The 24,936-nt window shown below is 38.7% G+C and overlaps 1 protein-coding gene across 1 annotated transcript in view; it reads left to right on the forward strand.

Moving 5' to 3' along the window:
- Positions 1-24,936, forward strand: part of PITPNB (phosphatidylinositol transfer protein beta) — a gene marked incomplete in the record, with an annotated part of 520,198 nt that overhangs the window by 280,237 nt on the left and 215,025 nt on the right. Inside the window, 1 exon segment of the mRNA XM_053702082.1 lies at positions 20,511-20,585. Within this exon segment, the coding sequence (XP_053558057.1) occupies positions 20,511-20,585 (75 nt within the window).

Here is a 24,936-nt window from a genome sequence, read left to right on the forward strand (position 1 = left end):
CAGCAGGTTTGAGCCCGGTTTTCCTCTCAGCGTGCAGTGAATGTCAGAGGGATGTGAGGAGAGTATTGCCTATTTGAATTCAATGATCTCCTTCTACGGGGTCTATTTCATAGGTTCTCTGTTATCGGTCGTAGAGATTCATCTCTTACCTCCCTTTTCAGATCGACGATATACTCTTATATATACCATTACCTCTACTGATTCTCGTTTCAGTACTGGTTTGGCTTTCTACTACTTGTAGATGAGTGTCCTGGGGTAAGTAAGTCTTATTTTCTGTGACACTCTAAGCTATGGTTGGGCACTTTTATATAAAGTTCTAAATATATGTGTTCAAACATTTATTTGCCTTGACTCAGGATGTTCAACATTCCTTATTTCAGACAGTCAGTTTCATATTTGGGATAATGCATATGAATTAATCAATTTTTTTCTTACCTTAAAATTTGACTTTTTCCCTGTGGGCTATTAGGCTCGCGGGGGCTGAAAATCCTTCATTTTATTGCGTCATTCTTGGCGCGGACTTTTTTGGCGCAAAATTTTTTTTTCTGTTTCCGGCGTCATACGTGTCGGCGGAAGTTGCGTCATTTTTTTGACGTTTTTTTGCGCCAAAAGTGTCGGCGTTCCGGATGTGGCGTCATTTTTGGCACCAAAAGCATTTAGGCACCAAATAATGTGGGCGTTTTTTTTTTGGCGCTAAAAAATATCGGCGTCACTATTGTCTCCACATTATTTAAGTCTCATTATTTATCGCTTCTGGTTGCTAGAAGCTTGTTCACTGGCATTTTTTTCCCATTCCTGAAACTGTCATTTAAGGAATTTGATCAATTTTGTTTTATATGTTGTTTTTTCTATTACATATTGCAAGATGTCTCCGTTTGTCCCTGAGTCAGAAGCCACTTCTGGAAAAATGCTTAACTGAGTTTCAGTTCTACCAAAGCTAAGTTAATTTATTTTAAATGTTATAAATGTTTATCTCTAGCTATGGTTTGTAATAAGTTATTATGATATACTTTTACATGCAGATTCCATTAGTATTTATGCTTTATACATTTCCATTCTTAAGTGCAAGAAATGTTTAGAAGATTTATAAGAAATATTTTTTCTGATTAAGGCTATGTCTGACTTTGTGCCTTCTAATACGATTTTTAGGTCTTTTTCACTTCTTTTTTAATTATTGAAGTTTCAAATGACCAACAACATACTGATTTATCCTTCTCTGATGATGTTTTTTTCTCTTTCAGAAATTCTCTTCATCAGATATTGACACTAACAAATCTACGTTTTTATATAATTTTTTTATTATTAAAGTACATTTGTTCTTTGTTGAAGAGGTGTTGATTATTTTGGATATTAAGGTAACTAGTTCTTTAAGACTAGCTGACACTATTTCTGCCTTTTTATTTTTTCTTCTGTGATTTCAGAGGTTTTCTTTCCAATTCCCCATACTAGGGAATGGAATAGGCTGAGAATTGTCTTTTATTTTTAAACTATATTCTTTGTCAGCAGTTAAATTCAATTTGGAGGGTTCTCCTATTTATTGGAGCTATCTCTACTCCTACTAATTATGCTATTGTTTTTATAGCAAAATAGTATTTATTTTCCTTTATATAGTTGTATCTTATTTTTGGAAAATTATTTAGTTTCAGGTACTTTTCTTGGTCCTGTGATATTGCAATTGCTTCATTTTTTCTGTTTACTTTAAGATCAAGTATCAGATCATGATTTATTTTAGCATTGTTAAGGGACAACATTTACTAAACTAGGTGCCGTTGCATTTGTCTTGTTGTTTTGCATTTTGCAAGTCCTCTGTTTTGACTGGTCCTTTAAACTGGACTATCATGCTAATGATTTCATTTGTGTCTTCATTTTATTGAATATATTCGCAAATGAGGGTTAATCTATGTCTTAAGCTATTTTAGCTAGAAGAATTCTGTGATTTTTAAAAAAAATCAATAAAAAAAAAAATCCATATTTCTTTTGTTCTGAGATAATCAATTATAATTGGATTCAATTCTTAAACTGTTACTATGGGCTTCAAGATTGAGTTCTAAGACTAAAACTTTAAGCTTATACTAGTTTGGTTGTTCTTATTAAGGAACAAATCCTGAGTTCTTTCCCAAGTAACATGTTTTTAATTGGGGTTCGAAATTAGCTCCCTAATGTTGCGATGCACATGCCGTATTCCAGCTTGGCTGGTAAGGGGCAGGTTAAGACTTCTTTGAAATTTATTTGGTTCTATTTTGTCCAAATTTCTTTGATTTTATTCCAGTAAGGCTAACACTTTCTTTCAGTGTGTTTCTGTCCTATATATTTTGGATACTGTTGAGGCATGGCTGGGTACCCATGGGGTTCAAGCGCTGCTCAGACCTGGAATCTTCTGGGGTTTTTATTCCAGTTCCTTTTCTAGGAACTGGGTTTTGGAGTTTTATTCAAACTATTTTGCCTTTTTGTGGTCATTGATAGCATTATTTGTTTTCTTTAGATACAATAAATGCGTATTCTTCATTTTTCTGTTTTCATTCAGATTATTTCCTGAGGATGCGGATTCTCATATGTTTCACTTGCTCTTCAGGACATAGTTAGAGGATCTTTTTTCAAAAGCTCTTAATTCCTCACGCAAGGGTCACCTTTTTTTTTAGGTTTCCAGATGGTTTATGTCACTATCTTTGTCTCTATCAGACAAGGGACAATTTGTATTGGGTTCCGTCTGTCGGTACCTTTAGTCTCTATTATTTCCTTCAGTTGCTATATATGCATAGAAGTTTTAACAGCATTGGATTCAATTCCCTTTGCTCATTTTCAATGGAAAGATCCTTTCCAGCTTTTTATGAGTGTTGTTTCTTCAAGAACATGGTTGGAGGATCAATTAACCAATCAGTTTGTTGATTCCTCAGACAAGAGTAACCTTTTTTAGATTTCCGGATAGATTCAGTGTCCATGACTCTGTCTCTGTTGGTCAGGAGACGTCTGAAATTGGTTTCAGCTTATCGAAACCTTCAGTCTCAATCATTCCCTTCGGTAGCCTTATGCATGGAAATTCTAGGTTCTTATGACTGCTGCATTGGACGTGTTCCCCTTTGCTCATTTTCACATGCAACCTCTTCAGCTCTGTATGCTGAACCAGTGGTGCCGGGATTATACAAAGATATCTCATTTAATATCTTTAAAACTGATTGTTCGACACCCTCTGACGTGGTACAGACCACCATCGTTTAGTTCAGGGGGCTTCTTTTTTTCTTCCAACCTGGACTGTGATCTCAACAGGTGCTAGTCTGACAGGTTGGGGAGCTGTATGGGGGTTTCTGACAGCACAAGGGGTTTGGGAAATCTCAGGAGGTGAGATTACCAATCAATATTTTGGAACTCCGTGCAATTTTCAGAAGCTCTTCAGTCATGGCCTCTTCTAAAGAGAGAATCGTTCATTTGTTTTCAGACAGACAATGTCACAACTGTGGCATATGTCAATCATCAAGGAGGGACTCACAGTCCTCTGGCTATGAAAGAAGTATCTCAAATACTGGTATGGGCGGAATCCAGCTCCTGTCTAATCTCTGCGGTTCATATCCCAGGTATTGACAATTGGAAAGCGGATTATCTCAGTCGCCAAACGTTACATCCGGGCGAATGGTCTCTTCACCCAGAGGTGTTTCTACAGATTGTTCAAATGTGGGGACTTCCAGAAATAGATCTGATGGCTTCTCATCTAAACAAGAAACTTCCCAGGTATCTGTCCAGATCCAGGGATCCTCAGGCGGAAGCAGTGGATGCATTGTCACTTCCTTGGAAGTATCATCCTGCCTATATCTTTCCGCCTCTAGTTCTTCTTCCAAGAGTAATCTCCAAGATTCTGAAGGAATGCTCGTTTTTTCTGCTGGTGGCTCCAGCATGGTCTCACAGGTTTTGGTATACGGATCTTGTCCGCATGGCTTCTTGCCAACCGTGGACTCTTCCGTTAAGACCAGTCCTTCTGTCACAAGGTCCTTTTTTACCATCAGGATCTCAAATCCTTAAATTTAAAGGTATGGAGATTGAACGCTTGATTCTTAGTCAAAGAGGTTTCTCTGACTCTGTGATTAATACTATGTTACAGGCTCATAGATCTGTATCTAGGAAGATATATTATCGAGTCTGGAAGACTTACATTTCTTGGTGTCTTTCTCATCATTTTTCCTGGCATTCTTTTAGAATTCCGAGAATTTTTCAGTTTCTTCAGGATGGTTTGGATAAAGGTTTGTCTGCAAGTTCCTTGAAAGGACAAATCTCTGCTCTTTCTGTTCTTTTTTACAGAAGGATTACTATTCTTCCTGATAGTCATTGTTTTGTACAAGCTTTGGTTCGTATAAAACCTGTTATTAAGTCAATTTCTCCTCCTTGGAGTTTGAATTTGGTTCTGGGGGCTCTTCAAGCTCTTCCGTTTGAACCTATGCATTCACTGGACATTAAATTACTTTCTTGGAAAGTTTTGTTTTCTTTTGGCCATATCTTCTGCTAGAAGAGTTTCTGAATTATCTGCTCTTTCTTGTGAATCTCCTTTTCTGATTTTCCATCAGGATAAGGCGGTGTTGCGAACTTCTTTTAAATTTTTATCTAAGGTTGTGAATTCTAACAACATTAGTAGAGAAATTGTGGTTCCTTCATTATGTCCTAATCCTAAGAATTCTAAGGAGAGATCATTGCATTCTTTGGATGTAGTTAGAGCTTTGAAATATTATGTTGAAGCTACTAAGAATTTCCGAAAGACTTCTAGTCTATTTGTTATCTTTTCCGGTTCTAGGAAAGGTCAGAAGGCCTCTGCCATTTCTTTGGCATCTTGGTTGAAATCTTTAATTCATCATGCTTATGTCGAGTCGGGTAAATCTCCGCCTCAAAGGATTACAGCTCATTCTACTAGGTCAGTTTCTACTTCCTGGGCGTTTAGGAATGAAGCTTCGGTTGATCAGATTTGCAAAGCAGCAACTTGGTCTTCTTTGCATACTTTTACTAAATTCTACCATTTTGATGTGTATTCTTCTTCTGAAGCAGTTTGTGGTAGAAAAATACTTCAGGCAGCTGTTTCAGTTTGATTCTTCTGCTTATAATTTCAGTTTTCTTCATTATAAGATTTAAACTTTATTTTGGGTGTGGATTATTTTTCAGCGGAATTGGCTGTCATTATTTTATCCCTCCCTCTCTAGTGACTCTTGCGTGGAAGATCCACATCTTGGGTAGTCATTATCCCATACGTCACTAGCTCATGGACTCTTGCTAATTACATGAAAGAAAACATAATTTATGTAAGAACTTACCTGATAAATTCATTTCTTTCATATTAGCAAGAGTCCATGAGGCCCACCCTTTTTTGTGGTGGTTATGATTTTTTTGTATAAAGCACAATTATTCCAATTCCTTATTTTTTATGCTTTCGCACTTTTTTCTTATCACCCCACTTCTTGGCTATTCGTTAAACTGATTTGTGGGTGTGTTGAGGGGTGTATTTATAGGCATTTTGAGGTTTGGGAAACTTTGCCCCTCCTGGTAGGAATGTATATCCCATACGTCACTAGCTCATGGACTCTTGCTAATATGAAAGAAATGAATTTATCAGGTAAGTTCTTACATAAATTATGTTTTTTGACGCAACTTCGTCATTTCCGGCGTCATACGTGACGTCGAGACCTTTCACACGGCAGCGTCATTAGTGACGCAAGTGTGTCATTTCCGGTCATTTTTTTCATTATTTCAATACCCCATTCATGTTTGCCTCCTGTTTTCTTCTCTATCAAGAGGCCTATGCTTTTGAATTTTTTCCCATTCCTGAAACTGTCATTTAAGGAAATAAATTTTGCTTTATATGTTGTTTTTTCTTTTACATTGAGCAAGATGTCCCAATCCGATCCTGTCTCTGAAGTTTCTGCTGGAACATTGCTGCCTGACATCGGTTCTACCAAAGCTAAGTGCATTTGTTGCAAAATTGTAGAAATTATTCCACCGAATGTCATTTGTAATAGTTGTCTTGATAAACTTTTACATGCAGATAGTGTTTCTATCAGTAATAGTACATTGCCAGTTGCAGTTCCTTCAACTTCTAATGTGCATGATATACCTGTAAATTTTAAAGAATTTTTTTCTGAATCTATTATGAAGGCTTTGTCTGCATTTCCACCTTCTAATAAACGTAAAAGGTCTTTTAAAACTTCTCATTTAGCTGATGAAATTTCAAATGACCAACAACATAATAATTCATCCTCTTCTGATGAGGATCTATCTGAAGCAGAAGATCCTTCCTCAGATATTGACACTGACAAATCCACTTATTTATTTAAAATAGAGTATATGCATTTATTAAAAGAAGTGTTAATTACTTTGGATATTGAGGTAACCAGTCCTATTGACGTTCAGTCTAATAAACGTTTAAATGCTGTTTTTAAACCTCCTGTGGTTTCCCCAGGTGTTTTTCCCATTCCTAAGGCTATTTCTGATATGATTTCTAGGGAATGGAATAAGCCAGGTACTTCCTTTGTTCCTTCTTCAAGGTTTAAAAGATTGTATCCTTTACCAGCAAAATCTATAGAGTTTTGGGAAAAGATCCCCAAAGTTGATGGGGCTATTTCTACTCTTGCTAAACGTACCACTATTCCTATGGAAGATAGCACTTCCTTTAAGGATCCTTTAGATAGGAAGCTTGAATCTTATCTAAGGAAGGCCTATTTATATTCAGGTCATCTTCTCAGACCTGCTATTTCTTTGGGTGATGTTGCGGCTGCATCAACTTTCTGGTTGGAAAACTTAGCGCAACATGAATTGGATTCTGACGTATCTAGCATTGTTCGCTTACTGCAACATGCTAATCATTTTATTTGTGATGCCATTTTTGATATTATCAAAATTGATGTTAGATCCATGTCTTTAGCTGTATTAGCTAGAAGAGCTTTGTGGCTTAAATCTTGGAATGCTGATATGACATCTAAATCTAGATTACTATCTCTTTCCAAGGTAATAATTTATTTGGTTCTCAGTTGGATTCTATTATTTCAACTATCACTGGAGGAAAAGGAGTTTTTTTTTGCCTCAGGATAAAAAACCTAAGGGTAAATCTAAGGCTTCTAACCGTTTTCGTTCCTTTCGTCAGAATAAGGAACAAAAACTCAATCTTCCTCCCAAGGAATCTGCTTCCAGTTGGAAGCCTTCCTCAAATTGGAATAAATCCAAGCCATTTAGGAAACCAAAGTCTGCCCCTAAGTCCGCATGAAGGTGCGGCCCTCATTCTAGCTCAGCTGGTAGGGGGCAGATTAAGGTTTTTCAAGGATTTTTGGATAAAATCTGTCCAAAATCATTGCATTCAGAGCATTGTCTCTCAAGGGTATCGAATAGGATTCAAAGTAAGACCTCCTTTGAGAAGATTTTTTCTCTCACACATTCCTGTAAATCCAGTAAACGCTCAGGCTTTTCTGAAGTGTGTTTCAGACCTGGAGTCTTCAGGGGGTAATCATGCCAGTTCCTCTTCAGGAACAAGGTTTGGGGTTTTATTCAAACCTATTCATTGTACCAAAGAAAGAAAATTTGTTCAAACCAGTTCTGGATCTGAAAATTTTGAATCGTTATGTAAGAGTACCAACTTTCAAGATGGTGACTATAAGGACTATTCTGCCTTTTGTTCAGCAAGGACATTATATGTCCACAATAGACTTGCAGGATGCATACCTTCATATTCCGATTCATCCAGAACACTATCAGTTTCTGAGATTCTCTTTTCTAGACAAGCATTACCAATTTGTTGCTCTTCCATTTGGCCTAGCAACAGCTCCAAGAATCTTTTCAAAGGTTCTGGGTGCCCTATTATCTGTAATCAGAGAACAGGGTATTGCGGTGTTTCCTTATTTGGACAATATCTTGGTACTAGCTCAGTCTTTACATACTGCAGAATCTCACACGAATCAACTAGTGTTGTTTCTTCGGAAACATGGTTGGAGGATCAATTTACCAAAAAGTTTCTTGATTCCTCAGACAAGGGTCACCTTTTTAGGTTTCCAGATAGATTCAGTGTCCATGACTCTGTCTCTAACAGACAAGAGACGTTTAAAATTGGTTGCAGCCTGCCGGCACCTTCAGTCTCAGTCATTCCCTTCAGTGGCTATGTGCATGGAAGTTTTAGGTCTCATGACTGCAGCATCGGACGCAATCCCCTTTGCTCGTTTTCACATGAGACCTCTACAGCTTTGTATGCTGAATCAATGGTGCAGGGATTATACAAAGATATCACAATTAATATCCTTGAATCCCAATGTACGACACTCTCTGACATGGTGGATAGATCACCATCGTTTGGTTCAAGGGGCTTCTTTTGTTCGCCCAACCTGGACTGTGATCACAACAGATGCGAATCTTTCAGGTTGGGGAGCTGTTTGGGGGTCTCTGACAGCACAAGGGGTTTGGAAATCTCAAGAGATTACCAATAAATATTTTAGAACTCCGTGCAATTCTCAGGGCTCTTCAGTTCTGGCCTCTACTAAAGAGAGAACCGTTCATTTGTTTTCAGACAGACAATATCACAACTGTGGCTTATGTCAATCATCAGGGTGGGACTCACAGTCCCCAAGCTATGAAAGAAGTATCTCGGATACTTGCTTGGGCGGAATCCAGCTCCTGTCTAATCTCTGCGGTGCATATCCCAGGTGTAGACAATTGGGAGGGGGATTATCTCAGCTGCCAGACTTTACATCCAGGGGAGTGGTCTCTCCATCCAGATGTGTTTTCTCAGATTGTTCAGATGTGGGGGCTTCCAGAGATAGATCTCATGGCCTCTCATCTAAACAAGAAACTTCCCAGATACCTGTCCAGGTCCAGGGATGTTCAGGCGGAAGCAGTGGATGCGCTGACACTTCCTTGGTGTTATCAACCTGCTTACATCTTCCCGCCTCTAGTTCTCCTTCCAAGAGTGATTTCCAAAATCATCATGGAACAGTCTTTTGTGTTGCTGGTGGCTCCACCATGGCCACACAGGTTTTGGTATGCAGATCTGGTTCGGATGTCCAGTTGCCCGCCTTGGCCACTTCCGTTACGGCCGGACCTACTATTTCAAGGTCCGTTTTTCCATCAGGATCTCAAATCATTAAATTTGAAGGTATGGAAATTGAACGCTTAGTTCTAAGTGATAGAGGTTTCTCTGATTCAGTGATTAATACTATGTTACAAGCTCGTAAATCTGTTTCTAGAAAGATTTATTATAGAGTTTGGAAGACTTACATTTCATGGTGTTCTTCTCATAAATTCTCCTGGCATTCTTTTAGAATTCCTAGAATTTTGCAGTTTCTTCAGGATGGTCTGGATAAGGGTTTGTCTGCAAGTTCCTTGAAAGGACAAATCTCTGCTCTTTCTGTTTTATTTCACAGAAAAAATGCTATACTTCCTGATATACACTGTTTTGTACAGGCTTTAGTTCGTATTAAGTCAATTTCTCCTCCTTGGAGTCTTAATTTGGTTCTGAGGGCTTTACAGGCTCCTCCATTTGAACCTATGCATTCTTTGGACATTAAACTACTTTCTTGGAAAGTGTTGTTTCTTTTGGCTATCTCTTCTGCTAGAAGAGTTTCTGAGCTATCTGCTCTTTTTTGTGAGTCTCCTTTTCTGATTTTTCATCAGGATAAGACAGTTTTGCAGACTTCTTTTCAATTTTTACCTAAGGTTGTGAATTCTAACAACATTAGTAGAGAGATTGTTGTCCCTTCTTTATGTCCTAATCCTAAGAATTCTTTGGAGAGATCCTTACATTCTTTGGATGTGGTAAGAGCTTTGAAATATTATGTGGAAGCTACTAAAAATTTCCGGAAGACTTCTAGTCTATTTGTTTTATTTTCTTGTCCTAGGAAAGGTCAGAAAGCTTCTGCTGTTTCCTTGGCTTCTTGGTTGAAACTTTTGATTCATCAAGCTTATTTGGAGTCGGGTCAAACGCCGCCTCAGAGAATTACAGCTCATTCTACTAGATCAGTCTCTACTTCATGGGCTTTTAAGAATGAAGCTTCAGTCGATCAGATTTGCAAAGCAGCCACTTGGTCCTCTCTGCATACATTTACTACATTCTACCATTATGATGTATTTGCTTCTTCGGAAGCAGTTTTTGGTAGAAAAGTTCTTCAGGCAGCTGTTTCAGTTTGATTCTTCTGCTTTTTGATTTAAGTTTTTTTCTTTCAAAAGTGAAAATAAACTTATTTTTGGGTTGTGGATTATTTTCTCAGCGGAATATGGCTGTTTTTGTTTTAGTCCCTCCCTCTCTAGTGACTCTTGAGTGGAAGACTCCACATCTTGGGTATTGATATCCCATATGTCACTAGCTCATGGACTCTTGCCAATTACATGAAAGAAAACATAATTTATGTAAGAACTTACCTGATAAATTCATTTCTTTCATATTGGCAAGAGTCCATGAGGCCCACCCTTTTTATGGTGGTTATGATTTTTTTGTATAAAGCACAATTATTTCCAAATTTCCTTTGTTGATGCTTTCTACTCCTTTCTTTATCACCCCACTGCTTGGCTACTCGTTAAACTGAATTGTGGGTGTGGTGAGGATTGTATTTATAGGCATTTTGAGGTTTGGGAAACTTTGCCCCTCCTGGTAGGAATGTATATCCCATACGTCACTAGCTCATGACTCTTGCTAATATGAAAGAAATTAATTTATCAGGTAAGTTCTTACATAAATTATGTTTTCTCTTGAAACTACAGCAGGAGCTCACACTTTACATGTCTGCCACCATGCTCATCCAGGCTCCGCCCCAATTCTTTCTTTTGTGATTCAGATAGAGCATGCAATTTTAAGCAACTTTCTAATTTACTCCTATTATCAATTTTTCTTCGTTCTCTTGCTATCTTTATTTGAAAAAGAAGGAATCTAAGCTTTTTTTTGGTTCAGCACTATGGACAGCACTTTTTAATTGGTGGATGAATTTATCCACATCAGCAAGAACAAGCCAGGTTGTTCAGCAAAAATGGGCCGGCATCTAAACTTACATTCTTGCATTTCAAATAAAGATACCAAGAGAATTAAGAAAATTTGATAATAGGATTAAATTAGAAAGATGCTTAAAATGTTATGCTCTATCTGAATCAAGAAAGAACATTAGGTATATGTGGTATTAGACATATTAGTTGCTGATTATTGAGGACAAAGATTGAATGTTCTAATATAGAGAATGAGCAGGGTGGCATAAAGTCAATGAAAACCATTACCTTTGTGGCCAATGAAATCGGTCTCAAATGACTCTTGCGGTGCTTGTGTTTTAGGATTATGGCTAGGGAAGGGAGAAAATAAAAAAATAATTTAAAGGGAGGGGATGGGGAGGAGAAATTGGGTGGGAAGGAGGGCAGAGATGGTGAAGAGAAAGCGGGGACTCTTTATCTTACCTTTTTGTCAGGTACTTGGGACAAAGTTTTAGGTCTCATGACTGCAGCATCGGACGCAATCCCCTTTGCTCGTTTTCAGCATTGCATGCTGAATCAATGGTGCAGGGATTATACTCGGATATCACAGTTGATATACTTATCCCAACATTCAACTCTCTCTGTCCTGGTGGTTAGTCCATCATCAGATTATTCAAGGGGCCTCTTTTGTTCGTCCTGCCTGGACTGTGATTTCAACAGGTTGGGGAGCTGTCTGGGGGTCTCTGACAGCACAAGGAGTTTGGAATCCTCAAGAGGTGAGGTTACCAATCAATATTTTAGAACTCCGTGCTATTTTCAGGGCTCTTCAGACTTGGCCAGTATTAAAGAGAGAATTATTCATTCGTTTTCAGACAGACAATATCACAACTGTGGCATATGTCAATCATCAAGGGGGGACTCGCTGTCCTTTAGCAATGAAAGAAGTATCTTGGATACTTTCTTGGGCGGAATCCAACTCCTGTCTAATTTCTGCGATACATATTCCGGGTGTAGACAACTGGGAAGCAGATTATCTCAGTCGTCATTCTTTTCATCCAGGGGAGTGGTCTCTCTATCCAGATGTATTTTGTCAGAATGTACAGATGTGGGGTCTCCCCGAAATAGATCTGATGGCTTCCCATCTAAACAAGAAGCTTCCCAGGTACCTTTCCAGGTCCAGGGATCCTCAGGCAGAGATGGTTGATGCGTTAGCAGTTCCTTGGTTTTACCAACCTGCTTACATTTTTCCGCCCCTGGTTCTCCTTCCAAGGGTGATCTCTAAGATCATATTGGAACAATTGCATTTGTTTCTGATAGCACTAGCATGGCCTCACAGGTTTTGGTATGCAGACCTTGTCCTGATGTCCAGTTGCCAACCTTGGCCACTTCCTTTAAGGCCAGACCTTGTGTCTCAAATATCGTTTTTCCATCAGTATCTCAAATTATTAAATTTGAAGGTATGGAAATTGAACGCTTAGTGCTTAGTCATAGAGGTTTCTCTGACTCAGTGATTAATACTATGCTACAGGCTCGTAAGTCTGTTTTAAGAAAGATTTATTATCGGGTTTGGAAAACCTATATTTCATGGTATTTTTCTCATAAATTCTCTTGGCATTTAGAATTCCTAGAATTTTACAGTTTCTTCAGGATGGTTTGGATAAAGGTTTGTCTGCGAGTACTTTGAAGGGACAAATCTCTGCTCTAGTTTTATTTCACAGAAAAATTCTAAACTTCCTGATATTCACTGTTTTGTTCAGGCTTTGGTTCGTATCAAGCCTGTTATTAAATCAATCTCTCCTCTTTGGAGTCTTAATTTGGTTTTGAAGGCTTTGCAAGCTCCTCCTTTTGAGCCTATGCATTCTTTGGATATTAAACTACTTTCTTGGAAAGTGTTGTTCCTTTTGGCTATCTCTTCAGCTAGAAGAGTTTATGAATTGTCTGCTCTCTCTTGTGAGTCTCCTTTTCTGATTTTCCATCAGGATAAGGCTGTTTTGCGGACTTAGTTTACATTTCTTCCTAAGGTTGTGAATTTTAACAACATTAATAGGGAAATAGTTGTTCCTTCCTTGTGTCCTAATCCCAAGAATACTCTTGAAAGATCTCTACATTCTTTGCATGTTGTAAGAGTTTTGAAATATTATGTCGAAGCTACTAAAGATTTCAGAAAGACTTCTAGTCTATTTGTTGTTTTTTTCTGGTCCTAGGAAAGTTCAGAAAGCCTCTGCCATTTCTTTGGCATCTTGGTTAAAGCTTTTGATTCACAAGGCTTATGTAGAGGCGGGACAGTCTCCGCCTCAGAGAATTACAACTCATTCTACTAGGTAAGTTCCCACCGGACATCCTGATCCCCCACTCACTCACCTGACCTCCGGAGCTCCCCCATAGACTGAACAATACGGTCCTTGTGCTCTGCTACCTGTTCTGTGATGCTCGGCAGGGAATTCCCCCCAACAAGCCTGGTTTTCATTATAGCTGAACCAGTGCACAGGTGAAGTAATCAGCTGATCAGTAACCAACCTGCTCTCATCCATCAGCTGATTATTTCACCTGTGCTCTAGTTCATCTATAATGAAAACTAGGACTGTTGAGGGTACTTGAGGACCGCGGTTGGGAAACACTGCCTTAGGTGAATGGTGCTTGACGCTCTCCCAGATCTGACTCCCCTCCCAAATCTGCCGCCCTAGGCACGGGCCTTATTGGCTTAGGTCATAATATGCCCCTGCATCTTTACTGTTTTATCACTTTGATGTCTTTTGACTCTTCCAAAGCTGCTTTTGGGAGGAAAGTTTTTAATACAGCAGTGTCTCGTCAGTAGTCTTCCTACCTTAAAATTCTGAAAGCCCTTAAGAAGCCTACAGTATGTAGAAAGTGGGTTGAACTGCTCTCTGTTATAACCCAGCCAAAAGAGGAGGAAATGAAAGGGGGTGGAGGAACAGAAGAATACCAAATAGGATTAGAAATCGTGTATTTATATTTATATATATATATATATATATATATATATATATATATATATATATATATATAATTTTTTTTTTTTTTTTTTAAATAAATAATAATTAAGCGGTTTTGCTTGTACACTAATATATTTTTTTTCATTGCAACGTTCTTAAAGTCTGAAATTTACCATCATTTTAACTTCATGTCAACCCTTTTATGGTGATCTTGTGGACTCCAAACCTTGGGTACTAGATCCCACATAGGATCACCTTATGAAAGAAAACAAAATGTATGTATTTCTTTCATGGTGTTGAGACTCCACAAGGACTACCCTTTTTCTGTTCAATTGGCAGCAGTTCTAGTTTGCCCTTCATTTACCCTTCTTTGTTCATTCCTTTTTTCCCTTACTAGCCTTTCTTGGCCATTTGTTTGAGTGAAGTATACAGGAAAGTGGAGGCATTAAATTCTCTTGGTGTATTGGGTATTTTCTTCCTAATGGGAAAGAGTCCACAGCCGCATTCATTACTTTTGGGAAATAAGAACCTGGCCACCAGGAGGAGGCAAAGACACCCAGCCAAAGGCTTAAATACTCCTCCCACTTCCCTCATCCCCCAGTTATTCTTTGCCTTTCATCCCAGGAGGTTGGCAGAGAAGTGTTAGAATTAATGTTGTCTCTTATGGAGGGTACTACTCTTCGCAATGGGACAGGAGTTTTAAGTAACCCTATAAGCTTCTCACTGAGGGCCTGGGTGAAAGTCAGAGTCCGGAGATGCAGGGAGAGCTCTCCTCTGCGACACCATCCCGACTCCTATTAACAGCTCCTACAGCAATCGGCATTGACGAGTTTCGCAGATAGCTTTTTTCTCTCAAGTCCATGTCAGGAGCGATGCTACCACCTGTCACACTTGAAGGGCCGTGTTCCTGTTCCACAGCGTAGATTCTGGTAAGAGCGTTTCATTTTTTATTACGTAATGTGAAGACAGGGTCACAGTGTGGCACCTTTTATCTTTATAGAATCAAGGGTTAATATCTCCTTAGGGGATTATTGAACAGGGGGGAATAATAATCTTATGTGTTTATTTGATTTTATGCTGCTTTATGTGTGAGATGTTATGGGCTCTTAGGCTGTTATGGAATATATAGGTTTCACTTTGAGAGCCATGCTGCTTATAATCTTGGCGCGCTTTCTCTCATAGCAGGGACGGTCCCACATTGTGATTCATTCCCTCCTTCATGACTATCAGAGAGGAGCCATACATCTCTGTACTGTCTGGGTCATAGGAGGTGGTGAGTGCCCCAGCCATTGAGATATAGAGGTGCCGTTATTTTACAAAAATAAATAAATGAGAGGATGTTTTATCTCTCTAGTTCTCCGGTTATTACTCTAGTGTTGGAGGATTCAGTTTCTTTGGAGGGCACTCCCTCTATTCCTAAAGAGCATTTCCTGTTTATATTATGAGGAGGCCCTAGTTCCCCCTCTCTATTATGTTCCAAATGCCTTGATAAAGTGATAATATCACAGAGCCGTCCACCTCTGAGGAGTTGTCGTTCAGTGAGGTGCGTACCCTACAATGTTATCTCTATACACATGCAGTTTTCCCGTAGCATTGCTGATCCTCCATCTGGAGGGGGCCTTTTTTCTCCAGACGTTACTGCGCAGTTCAGACGGCGGTGTCTGCGGCCTTAATGCTTTACCTCGCCCTGTTAAGCGCAAGCAAAATATTACATATTGCACTCCTTCCCAGAGTACATCACATAATTTTTTAATTTAACTGATAGGGTTATCCGAGTATTAAGTTCTTTCTGAGACTATGAACTTTCTGGGTCAGACTCTGCTGCCTCTCAACCTCCAGCTGCTGTGGAACCATACTTTAGTTTTAAGAATATGCGCTTCTTCTAAAGAAAGTTTTTGACGAGTTCAGGGGTTCCAGAGGTCATATTGCCTGATGAACCTTTATTTCCTAAATTGAATAAAATTTGAGGACAGGGTGGTGCCTACAGAATTGCGCGCCTTTACAGTCTGCTCTTCGAATGGCGCACCTCATTAGATGTGGGGATGATGTAATCTCCTGATTGTCCAGATATTGAGAACTTCCCAGTTGTTTTAGAAGATCAGGGCTCCGTTTGGCTGGTCCTTTTTTGGGCATTAACCTACGGGTTGCCTTGCATTTTATTTTTATCCGATAGGATGTCCTGTCTGTTTTCCTTCTCCTCTGAGGGAGGATTTATTCGGCTTGACGGTTAGGACCGGTATTGCAGGCTGGTCCTGTTTGGGTTCAGTTCTGTGTGGTAGCTGTTCGGACACGTGGCGCTGCTCTGTTTGGTTGGTCCGATAGAGGCACCGAGTGCTCATGTTATCCTCTGTGTTCAATTAAGCATTCTAGAGGACCGGTGGGTCCGTGAGGCAGGAAGGATTGTCTCAGTCCTTATAACCTTCAATTTGGATGACTGGGTCAGTGGAGTTCTGCTGCCTCTCTCTCTCTTGTGCCTGGGGTCGTCAGACCCTAGAGCTCCTCTCCATGTAGTGAAGGGTTGGTGGGCTGGACTTAACAAAGTACTACTACAAAGTACTACTAGCATAGTAGCTAGGTCTCTGGGCTTGCAAGCAGAAGGTCTAGGGTTACCATACATCTTCGGGTTCTGGGTGTAACCTCTCTCTCGGGGGTGCAGTGGGCCTCGTTGAGGTTATGTGCTTCCCCTTTTGGAGCCCTGTGTGTAGGTATGGCATCTTCGATTGCCTAGAGTGTGCCCTCTGTCTGGGAGGTTTTTTTTTGCAATCTATTCTCTTGCTGGCCACTTTTTACTTCTCAGCAAGTATTCTTCTGTGCCATCCTGATGATGGCTGCGTGTTCTTGACTCAGGGTTTTTCATCCGGGTCTTTTACACGTTCTTTTTTGTCTGAACGATGTTGAGAGAAGGGTTTCTCTGTTTAGATGCCCGGTCCTAAACCTCTGGTTTCTGCTTGGTCTGGGCGTAGCCTCCCCTTGTCTGTCAGGATCCATTTGGATCTTTTGTGAGCTGGGCTCGCTATTGGGGGTTTTCCTTTTATGGATTTTGTGGTGACCTTTTGGTTTCCCTTTTGTTCTTCCTTGCCCTATCCCTTGGGGAGTTTAGGCTGGTGTTCTCCTCTTTATTGAGGGGTGAGCGTTGAGGGACCGACTGTTGTTGGCTCAGTTGAGTTCGATTTTGCGGTCTCTTGCTAGGCTTCTGGACTCTCTGCTGGTCAGTGTCCTTGGGCCCTTTCCTTTTTAAAGTTTTCTCTGCTTCGGACGAAGTGGGGTTTTTGTTGGGTAGTGGTTTCAGGCTTGGTGCTCTCAGAATGGGCCGCCTATTGTACCCTCCCGTTTTGGCATTCAGTGTCCTCTTTAGCTTGGGTATGGTTTTCCCAAAAGTAATGAATGCGGCTGTGGACTCTTTCCCATTAGGAAGAAAAACATTTTATTCCTTGGGAAAGATTCCACTGCCCCCCTCCGTTTTTTTATGTGGGGCGTCTTAGTTGTATTCTTCTGGCACCTTTTCACCCTGATATTTCTTCTACTGTTCCTTGTTCCTCGGCAGCATGCCTGGGGGATGAGGGAAGTGGGAGGAGTATTTAAGCCTTTGGCTGGGGTGTCTTTGCCTCTTCTTTGTGGCCAGGTTCTTATTTCCCAAAAGTAATGAATGTGGCTGTGGACTCTTGAATTTATCTTTTTTTGCCGCCTCCTACTAGATTGGAGGTTAATCCCACATGTGATGGCTCGTACACTGTCACCACCATTAAAGAGATTAATTTTATCTGGTAAGCATACATTTTGGTATTTTCTTTGCAGTCTTTTTAGTAAGTTATTGAAAGCTTTTAAGGCTTTTATTTGAGTGTGTTAATCCAGCCATTTTTGCAGTTTACAAGTTCAAGTCTTGACCTTTCTTGGTAATTACTGTAAGAAGAGGTTAATACAAGGATTCTACACTCTGACTCTTAGCTAATCCCAAAAGGTGATGTGACCTCGAAAAAATCACCTTAAAAATAGAAACAAAGTAGGGGAGTGGGATAGCGCTACAAATAGCTGTGACCGGTAAAAATATAATATAGAGTTAATTTTGCATCAAGTATATTGTATAGATATTAATGGTGGATCCAACTTAAAAGTGTGTTTCTAAGTCCTTTTAATGTTACTTGCTGTTGATGGTTAAATCGTAAATTTAAAGATTTATTAATCTGTGTACCTGCACCCTTACCGATACTCAGTGGATTTACAAGGGTAAAATAAATGAGAGATCTCTTTATAAATGCTTTTTAAAAATTTGTATAATTTATTCCTACACAGAGAAAATGCTCCTAATATTTTATACAATATCAATCATAACAAATTGATGCCGGCATCTGAATACATTCAAAGCGTTATTTAAAACGTTATTTTTTAAAATAAGAGTATAGTACATATACCAAATCCTTTAATTATTTGGCTCCACTTTTAATAAAGTAACGAGCTTACGATTGTAACTTTACTTTAGAAGCAATTTGTTAGAAACACTTTGTTACTTTGTTTCTCAGAGGTGTATCACGTGATCGTTTCTGTATATCTCTCGTGATTACTCCTATAATGTTATGAACAGGATTTCTTGGAATATATATTATACTCTATGGTAGTATTTTCATATGTTCACAAACATCCAGTATTATAAATTTTAAAAAACATTAAAATCAATGGCCTCTTTGTCTTACACGCATATTATCACAGATTAATAAATCTTTAAATTTACGATTTAACCATCAACAGCAAGTAACATTAAAGGACTTAGAAACACACTTTCTTGGTAATTACTTGTTTGTACCTTGAGCCTTTAAAGAATGAAGCCAACACTATAGAACTATTAAAAGCATTCACATATGGTCTCTTATGCCATCACATCAACAACTTTGTTTTAATTCTGGTAAATATCTTAAAGGGACAGTAAAGTCAAAATTAAACTTTCATGATTTTGATAGAGCATGCAATTTTAAACAACTTTCTAATCTACTTTTATTATCAATCGTTCTCTTAGTATCTTTTATTAAAGCGTTAATCTAGGTAGGGTCATTTGAGCTCAGGAGTGTGCATGTGTCTTTAATATTCCATGGAAGCAGTGTTTTGCAACATTGCATAACAAAGCTACAAATAATGTTACAAAACACTGCTGCCATAGAGTACTAAAGACATGCACGCTCCTAAGCTGTTATGAGCCTATCTAGATTTACTCTTCAATAAAGTATGATAAGAATGCAAAGCAATTTTGATAATAGAAGTAAATTGGAAAGTTGTTTAAAATTGCATATTCTATCTGAATCATGAAAGTTTAATTTTGACTTTACTGTCCCTTTAAGTTTTAGACCATCAGGGCAATTTTTCACATACCTACCAGCCTTCATCTCTGTTTCACTCCATTTCCTACTTTTTCTCCATTCTCACTACATTTGGTTATGCAAAAAATTGTTGGACTTATGCATGGATGTTGTTTGTTAGGCACAAGGGGTGCCACAAAACCTTTGACTCCAAAAAGTCGTCTTAGCAAGTGGGAAATCTTGACTGAAGTTTTTTTTTGTGTGTTCATTAGTCTGAAAGTGGCAGTTTGAGAACTGTACACAATTTCGAAACAAACTAGAACACTTTATTGGTAAACAATTTCTGCACGGGATAGTTACTCACGTTCTATGATTTTGGAGGATGTGCATAAAGTAGTTTTGGTAGCTATGGTCAGCAAATGTGAATATATCAAGCAATATAAAATATTTATCTTACAAATTTATTCAAAGTTTTCCTTTTCTACACGGTCAGTGTTTTTGTTATTTACTCCTAATCTTTTAAACAAGTCATATTTATTGGAAAGGGATAAGTAAAATATAAAAGCTGCTGTAGCTGACATTTACAGTGTATCCATATCTGCCGCATTTATATCCTTACACATCTACATTTTATTCTAGAGAAGGAGGTAAGAACTTTCCCAGGTAGTTAAAATTTTGATTAGTTTTTGTTTTGTTTTCTATTTATCCACATAAAATGGAGAATGATTTATACATATATACCTACTATTAGGATATCTGAGAACTGATATTACAGCAGCCAAGTGAATTGTGCAGTATGTCATTAATCTCTGTAAATCTGTGCAACAAATAATACCAAAACACTTAGAGGCATGAAACCTTTTTTTTTATTGCAAAATTCAGATACAATTTTGAAGAAGTGAAAAATTTACTTCTGCTGCCATCTAGTGTTCTTGCCAGTGTATAACATTGTTAAATACATTCATGTTAAACTGCTGGCATGCAGTGCTCCAGACATTTGTATACTCCTTAAACTACTAAATTGGTTTCAAACAAAGAATACAAGAGAACAAAATAAATTTATGAAAGAGAAATGTTGGGCTTCATATCCCTTTAATGACACGGAGATACCTTTTTAATAGTCAGTGAAGGCTTTATGCCTCATTACAGATTTGTATAGAGTAGTGCTATGGTGTTATTTATAAAACCCTCCAAGTTAAATTTGTTGAAATTTGACTGAAAGCAACTTTGACAGTTATTAGTAATGAATTAATTATTATGCTTTTACGTTTGTAACCACATTGTTTTTTTTAGTATTTGACAGGGAAATTATAAATTCAATTTTATTGTGAATTATTCGTTTTATTCTTGAGTGATAGTGTTTTTTATTTCTTAGAATGAATATATGAAAGAAGATTTCTTCATTAAAATTGAGACGTGGCATAAACCAGATCTAGGCACTCAAGAAAATGTAAGTCATTAAAAAAAAATCTAAATCTCTGCAATACTTATGAAGCGAAGTGTTACATGCAAGTGACTCTAACCAAGACTACTTTTTGTAAAAATGTAAATATGCTTGTTTTTATATCAATTTATTATTGTATTTGTGTGTATATATATATATTGTGTGTGGGCGCTCCGTTTTTTCTTTTTTTCAAAGACCTTGTTTCTTTCATGTAATTAGCAAGAGTCCATGAGCTAGTGACGTATGGGATATACATTCCTACCAGGAGGGGCAAAGTTTCCCAAACCTCCAAAATGCCTATAAATACACCCCTCACCACACCCATAAATCAGTTTTACAAACTTTGCCTCCTATGGAGGTGGTGAAGTAAGTTTGTGCTAGATTCTACGTTGATATGCGCTCCGCAACAGGTTGGAGCCCGGTTTTCCTCTCAGCGTGCAGTGAATGTCAGAGGGATGTGAGGAGAGTATTGCCTATTTGAATGCAATGATCTCCTTCTACGGGGTCTATTTCATAGGTTCTCTGTTATCGGTCGTAGAGATTCATCTCTTACCTCCCTTTTCAGATCGACGATATACTCTTATATATATACCATTACCTCTGCTGATTTTCGTTTCAGTACTGGTTTGGCTTTCTACAACATGTAGACGAGTGTCCTGGGGTAAGTAAGTCTTATTTTCTGTGACACTCTAAGCTATGGTTGGGCGCTTTTTTATAAAGTTCTAAATATATGTATTCAAACATTTATTTGCCTTGACTCAGGATGTTCAACATTCCTTATTTTCACACAGTCAGTTTCATATTTGGGATAATGCATTTGAATCAATCAATTTGACTTTTTCCCTGTGGGCTGTTAGGCTCGCGGGGGCTGAAAATGCTTCATTTTATTGCGTCGTTCTTGGCGCAGACTTTTTTGGCGCAAAAAATCTTTTCTGTTTCCGGCGTCATACGTGTCGCCGGAAGTTGCGTCATTTTTTGACGTTCTTTTGCGCCAAAAATGTCGGCGTTCCGGATGTGGCGTCATTTTTGGAGCCAAAAGCATTTAGGCACCAAATAATGTGGGCGTCTTATTTGGCGCTAAAAAAATATGGGCGCCGCTTTTGTTTCCACATTATTTAAGTCTCATTTTTTCATTGTTTCTGGTTGCTAGAAGCTTGTTCTTTGGCATTTTTTCCCATTCCTGAAACTGTCATTTAAGGAATTTGATCAATTTTGCTTTATATGTTGTTTTTTCTCTTACATATTGCAAGATGTCTCATGTTGCATCTGAGTCAGAAGATACTTCAGGAAAATCGCTGCCTGGTAAACATAAAAAGTCTTTTAAAACTTCTCTTTATCCAGATGAATTTTTAAATGAACATCATCATTCTGATTCTAATGATTCTTCTGGTTCAGAGGATTCTGTTTCAGAGGTTGATGCTGATAAATCTTCATATTTATTTAAAATGGAATTTATTCGTTCTTTACTTAAAGAAGTCCTAATTGCATTAGAAATTGAGGATTCTGGTCCTCTTGATACTAAATCTAAACGTTTAGACAAGGTCTTTAAATCTCCTGTAGTTATTCCAGAAGTTTTTCCTGTTCCTGGTGCTATTTCTGAAGTCATTTCCAGGGAATGGAATAATTTGGGTAATTCATTTACTCCTTCTAAACGTTTTAAGCAATTATATCCTGTGCCGTCTGACAGATTAGAGTTTTGGGACAAAATCCCTAAAGTTGATGGGGCTATCTCTACCCTTGCTAAACTTACTACTATTCCTACGGCAGATGGTACTTCCTTTAAGGATCCTTTAGATAGGAAAATTGAATCCTTTCTAAGAAAAGCTTATTTGTGTTCAGGTTATCTTCTTAGACCTGCTATATCTTTGGCGGATGTTGCTGCAGCTTCAACTTTTTGGTTGGAAACTTTAGCGCAACAAGTAACAGATCATGATTCTCATAACATTATTATTCTTCTTCAACATGCTAATAATTTTATCTGTGATGCCATTTTTGATATTATCAGAGTTGATGTCAGGTTTATGTCTCTAGCTATTTTAGCTAGAAGAGCTTTATGGCTTAAAACTTGGAATGCTGATATGTCTTCTAAATCGACTCTACTTTCCCTTTCTTTCCAGGGTAATAAATTATTTGGTTCTCAGTTGGATTCTATTATCTCAACTGTTACTGGTGGGAAAGGAACTTTTTTACCACAGGATAAAAAATCTAAGGGTAAAAACAGGGCTAATAATCGTTTTCGTTCCTTTCGTTTCAACAAAGAACAAAAGCCTGATCCTTCATCCTCAGGAGCAGTTTCAGTTTGAAAACCATCTCCAATCTGGAATAAATCCAAGCCTTCTAGAAAAGCAAAGCCAGCTTCTAAGTCCACATGAAGGTGCGGCCCTCATTCCAGCTCAGCTGGTAGGGGGCAGATTACGTTTTTTCAAAGAAATTTGGATCAATTCTGTTCACAATCTTTGGATTCAGAACATTATTTCAGAAGGGTACAGAATTGGTTTCAAGATAAGACCTCCTGCAAAGAGATTTTTTCTTTCCCGTGTCCCAGTAAACCCAGCGAAAGCTCAAGCATTTCTGAAATGTGTTTCAGATCTAGAGTTGGCTGGAGTAATTATGCCAGTTCCAGTTCTGGAACAGGGGCTGGGGTTTTATTCGAATCTCTTCATTGTACCAAAGAAGGAGAATTCCTTCAGACCAGTTCTGGATCTAAAAATATTGAATCCTTATGTAAGGATACCAACATTCAAAATGGTAACTGTAAGGACTATCCTGCCTTTTGTTCAGCAAGGGCATTATATGTCTACAATAGATTTACAGGATGCATATCTGCATATTCCGATTCATCCAGCTCACTATCAGTTTCTGAGATTCTCTTTCCTAGACAAGCATTACCAGTTTGTGGCTCTGCCGTTTGGCCTAGCAACAGCTCCAATAATTTTTACAAAGGTTCTCGGTGTCCTTCTATCTGTAATCAGAGAACAGGGTATTGTGGTATTTCCTTATTTGGACGATATCTTGGTACTTGCTCAGTCTTCACATTTAGCAGAATTTCATACGAATCGATTTTTGTTGTTTCTTCAAAATCATGGTTGGAGGATCAATTCACTAAAAAGTTAATTGATTCCTCAGACAAGGGTAACCTTTTTGGGTTTCCAGATAGATTCAGTGTCCATGACTCTGTCTTTGACAGACAAGAGACGTCTAAAATTGATTTCAGCTTGTCGAAACCTTCAGTCACAATCATTCCCTTCGGTAGCCTTATGCATGGAAATTCTAGGTCTTATGACTGCTGCATCGGACGCGATCCCCTTTGCTCGTTTTCACATGCGACCTCTTCAGCTCTGTATGCTGAACCAATGGTGCAGGGATTACACAAAGATATCTCAATTAATATCTTTAAAACCGATTGTACGACACTCTCTGACGTGGTGGACAGATCACCATTGTTTAGTTCAGGGGGCTTCTTTTGTTCTTCCGACCTGGACTGTAATTTCAACAGATGCAAGTCTTACAGGTTGGGGAGCTGTGTGGGGGTCTCTGACAGCACAAGGGGTTTGGGAATCTCAGGAGGTGAGATTACCGATCAATATTTTGGAACTCCGTGCAATTTTCAGAGCTCTTCAGTCTTGGCCTCTTCTGAAGAGAGAATCGTTCATTTGTTTTCAGACAGACAATGTCACAACTGTGGCATACATCAATCATCAAGGAAGGACTCACAGTCCTCTGGCTATGAAAGAAGTATCTCGAATTCTGGTTTGGGCGGAATCCAGCTCCTGTCTAATCTCTGCGGTTCATATTCCAGGTATAGACAATTGGGAAGCGGATTATCTCAGTCGCCAAACGTTGCATCCGGGCGAATGGTCTCTTCACCCAGAGGTATTTCTTCAGATTGTTCAAATGTGGGAACTTCCAGAAATAGATCTGATGGCTTCTCATCTAAACAAGAAACTTCCCAGGTATCTGTCCAGATCCTGAGGCGGAGGCAGTGGATGCATTATCACTTCCTTGGAAGTATTATCCTGCCTATATCTTTCCGCCTCTAGTTCTTCTTCCAAGAGTAATCTCCAAGATTCTGAAGGAATGCTCGTTTGTTCTGCTGGTAGCTCCGGCATGGCCTCACAGGTTTTGGTATGCGGATCTTGTCCGGATGGCCTCTTGCCAACCGTGGACTCTTCCGTTAAGACCAGTCCTTCTGTCGCAAGGTCCTTTTTTCCATCAGGATCTCAAATCCTTAAATTTAAAGGTATGGAGATTGAACGCTTGATTCTTGGTCAAAGAGGTTTCTCTGACTCTGTGATTAATACTATGTTACAGGCTCGTAAATCCGTATCTAGAGAGATATATTATAGAGTCTGGAAGA

This window comes from Bombina bombina, chromosome 2 (genome assembly GCF_027579735.1).
Source record: "Bombina bombina isolate aBomBom1 chromosome 2, aBomBom1.pri, whole genome shotgun sequence".
NCBI classification, from domain to species: Eukaryota; Metazoa; Chordata; class Amphibia; order Anura; family Bombinatoridae; genus Bombina; species Bombina bombina.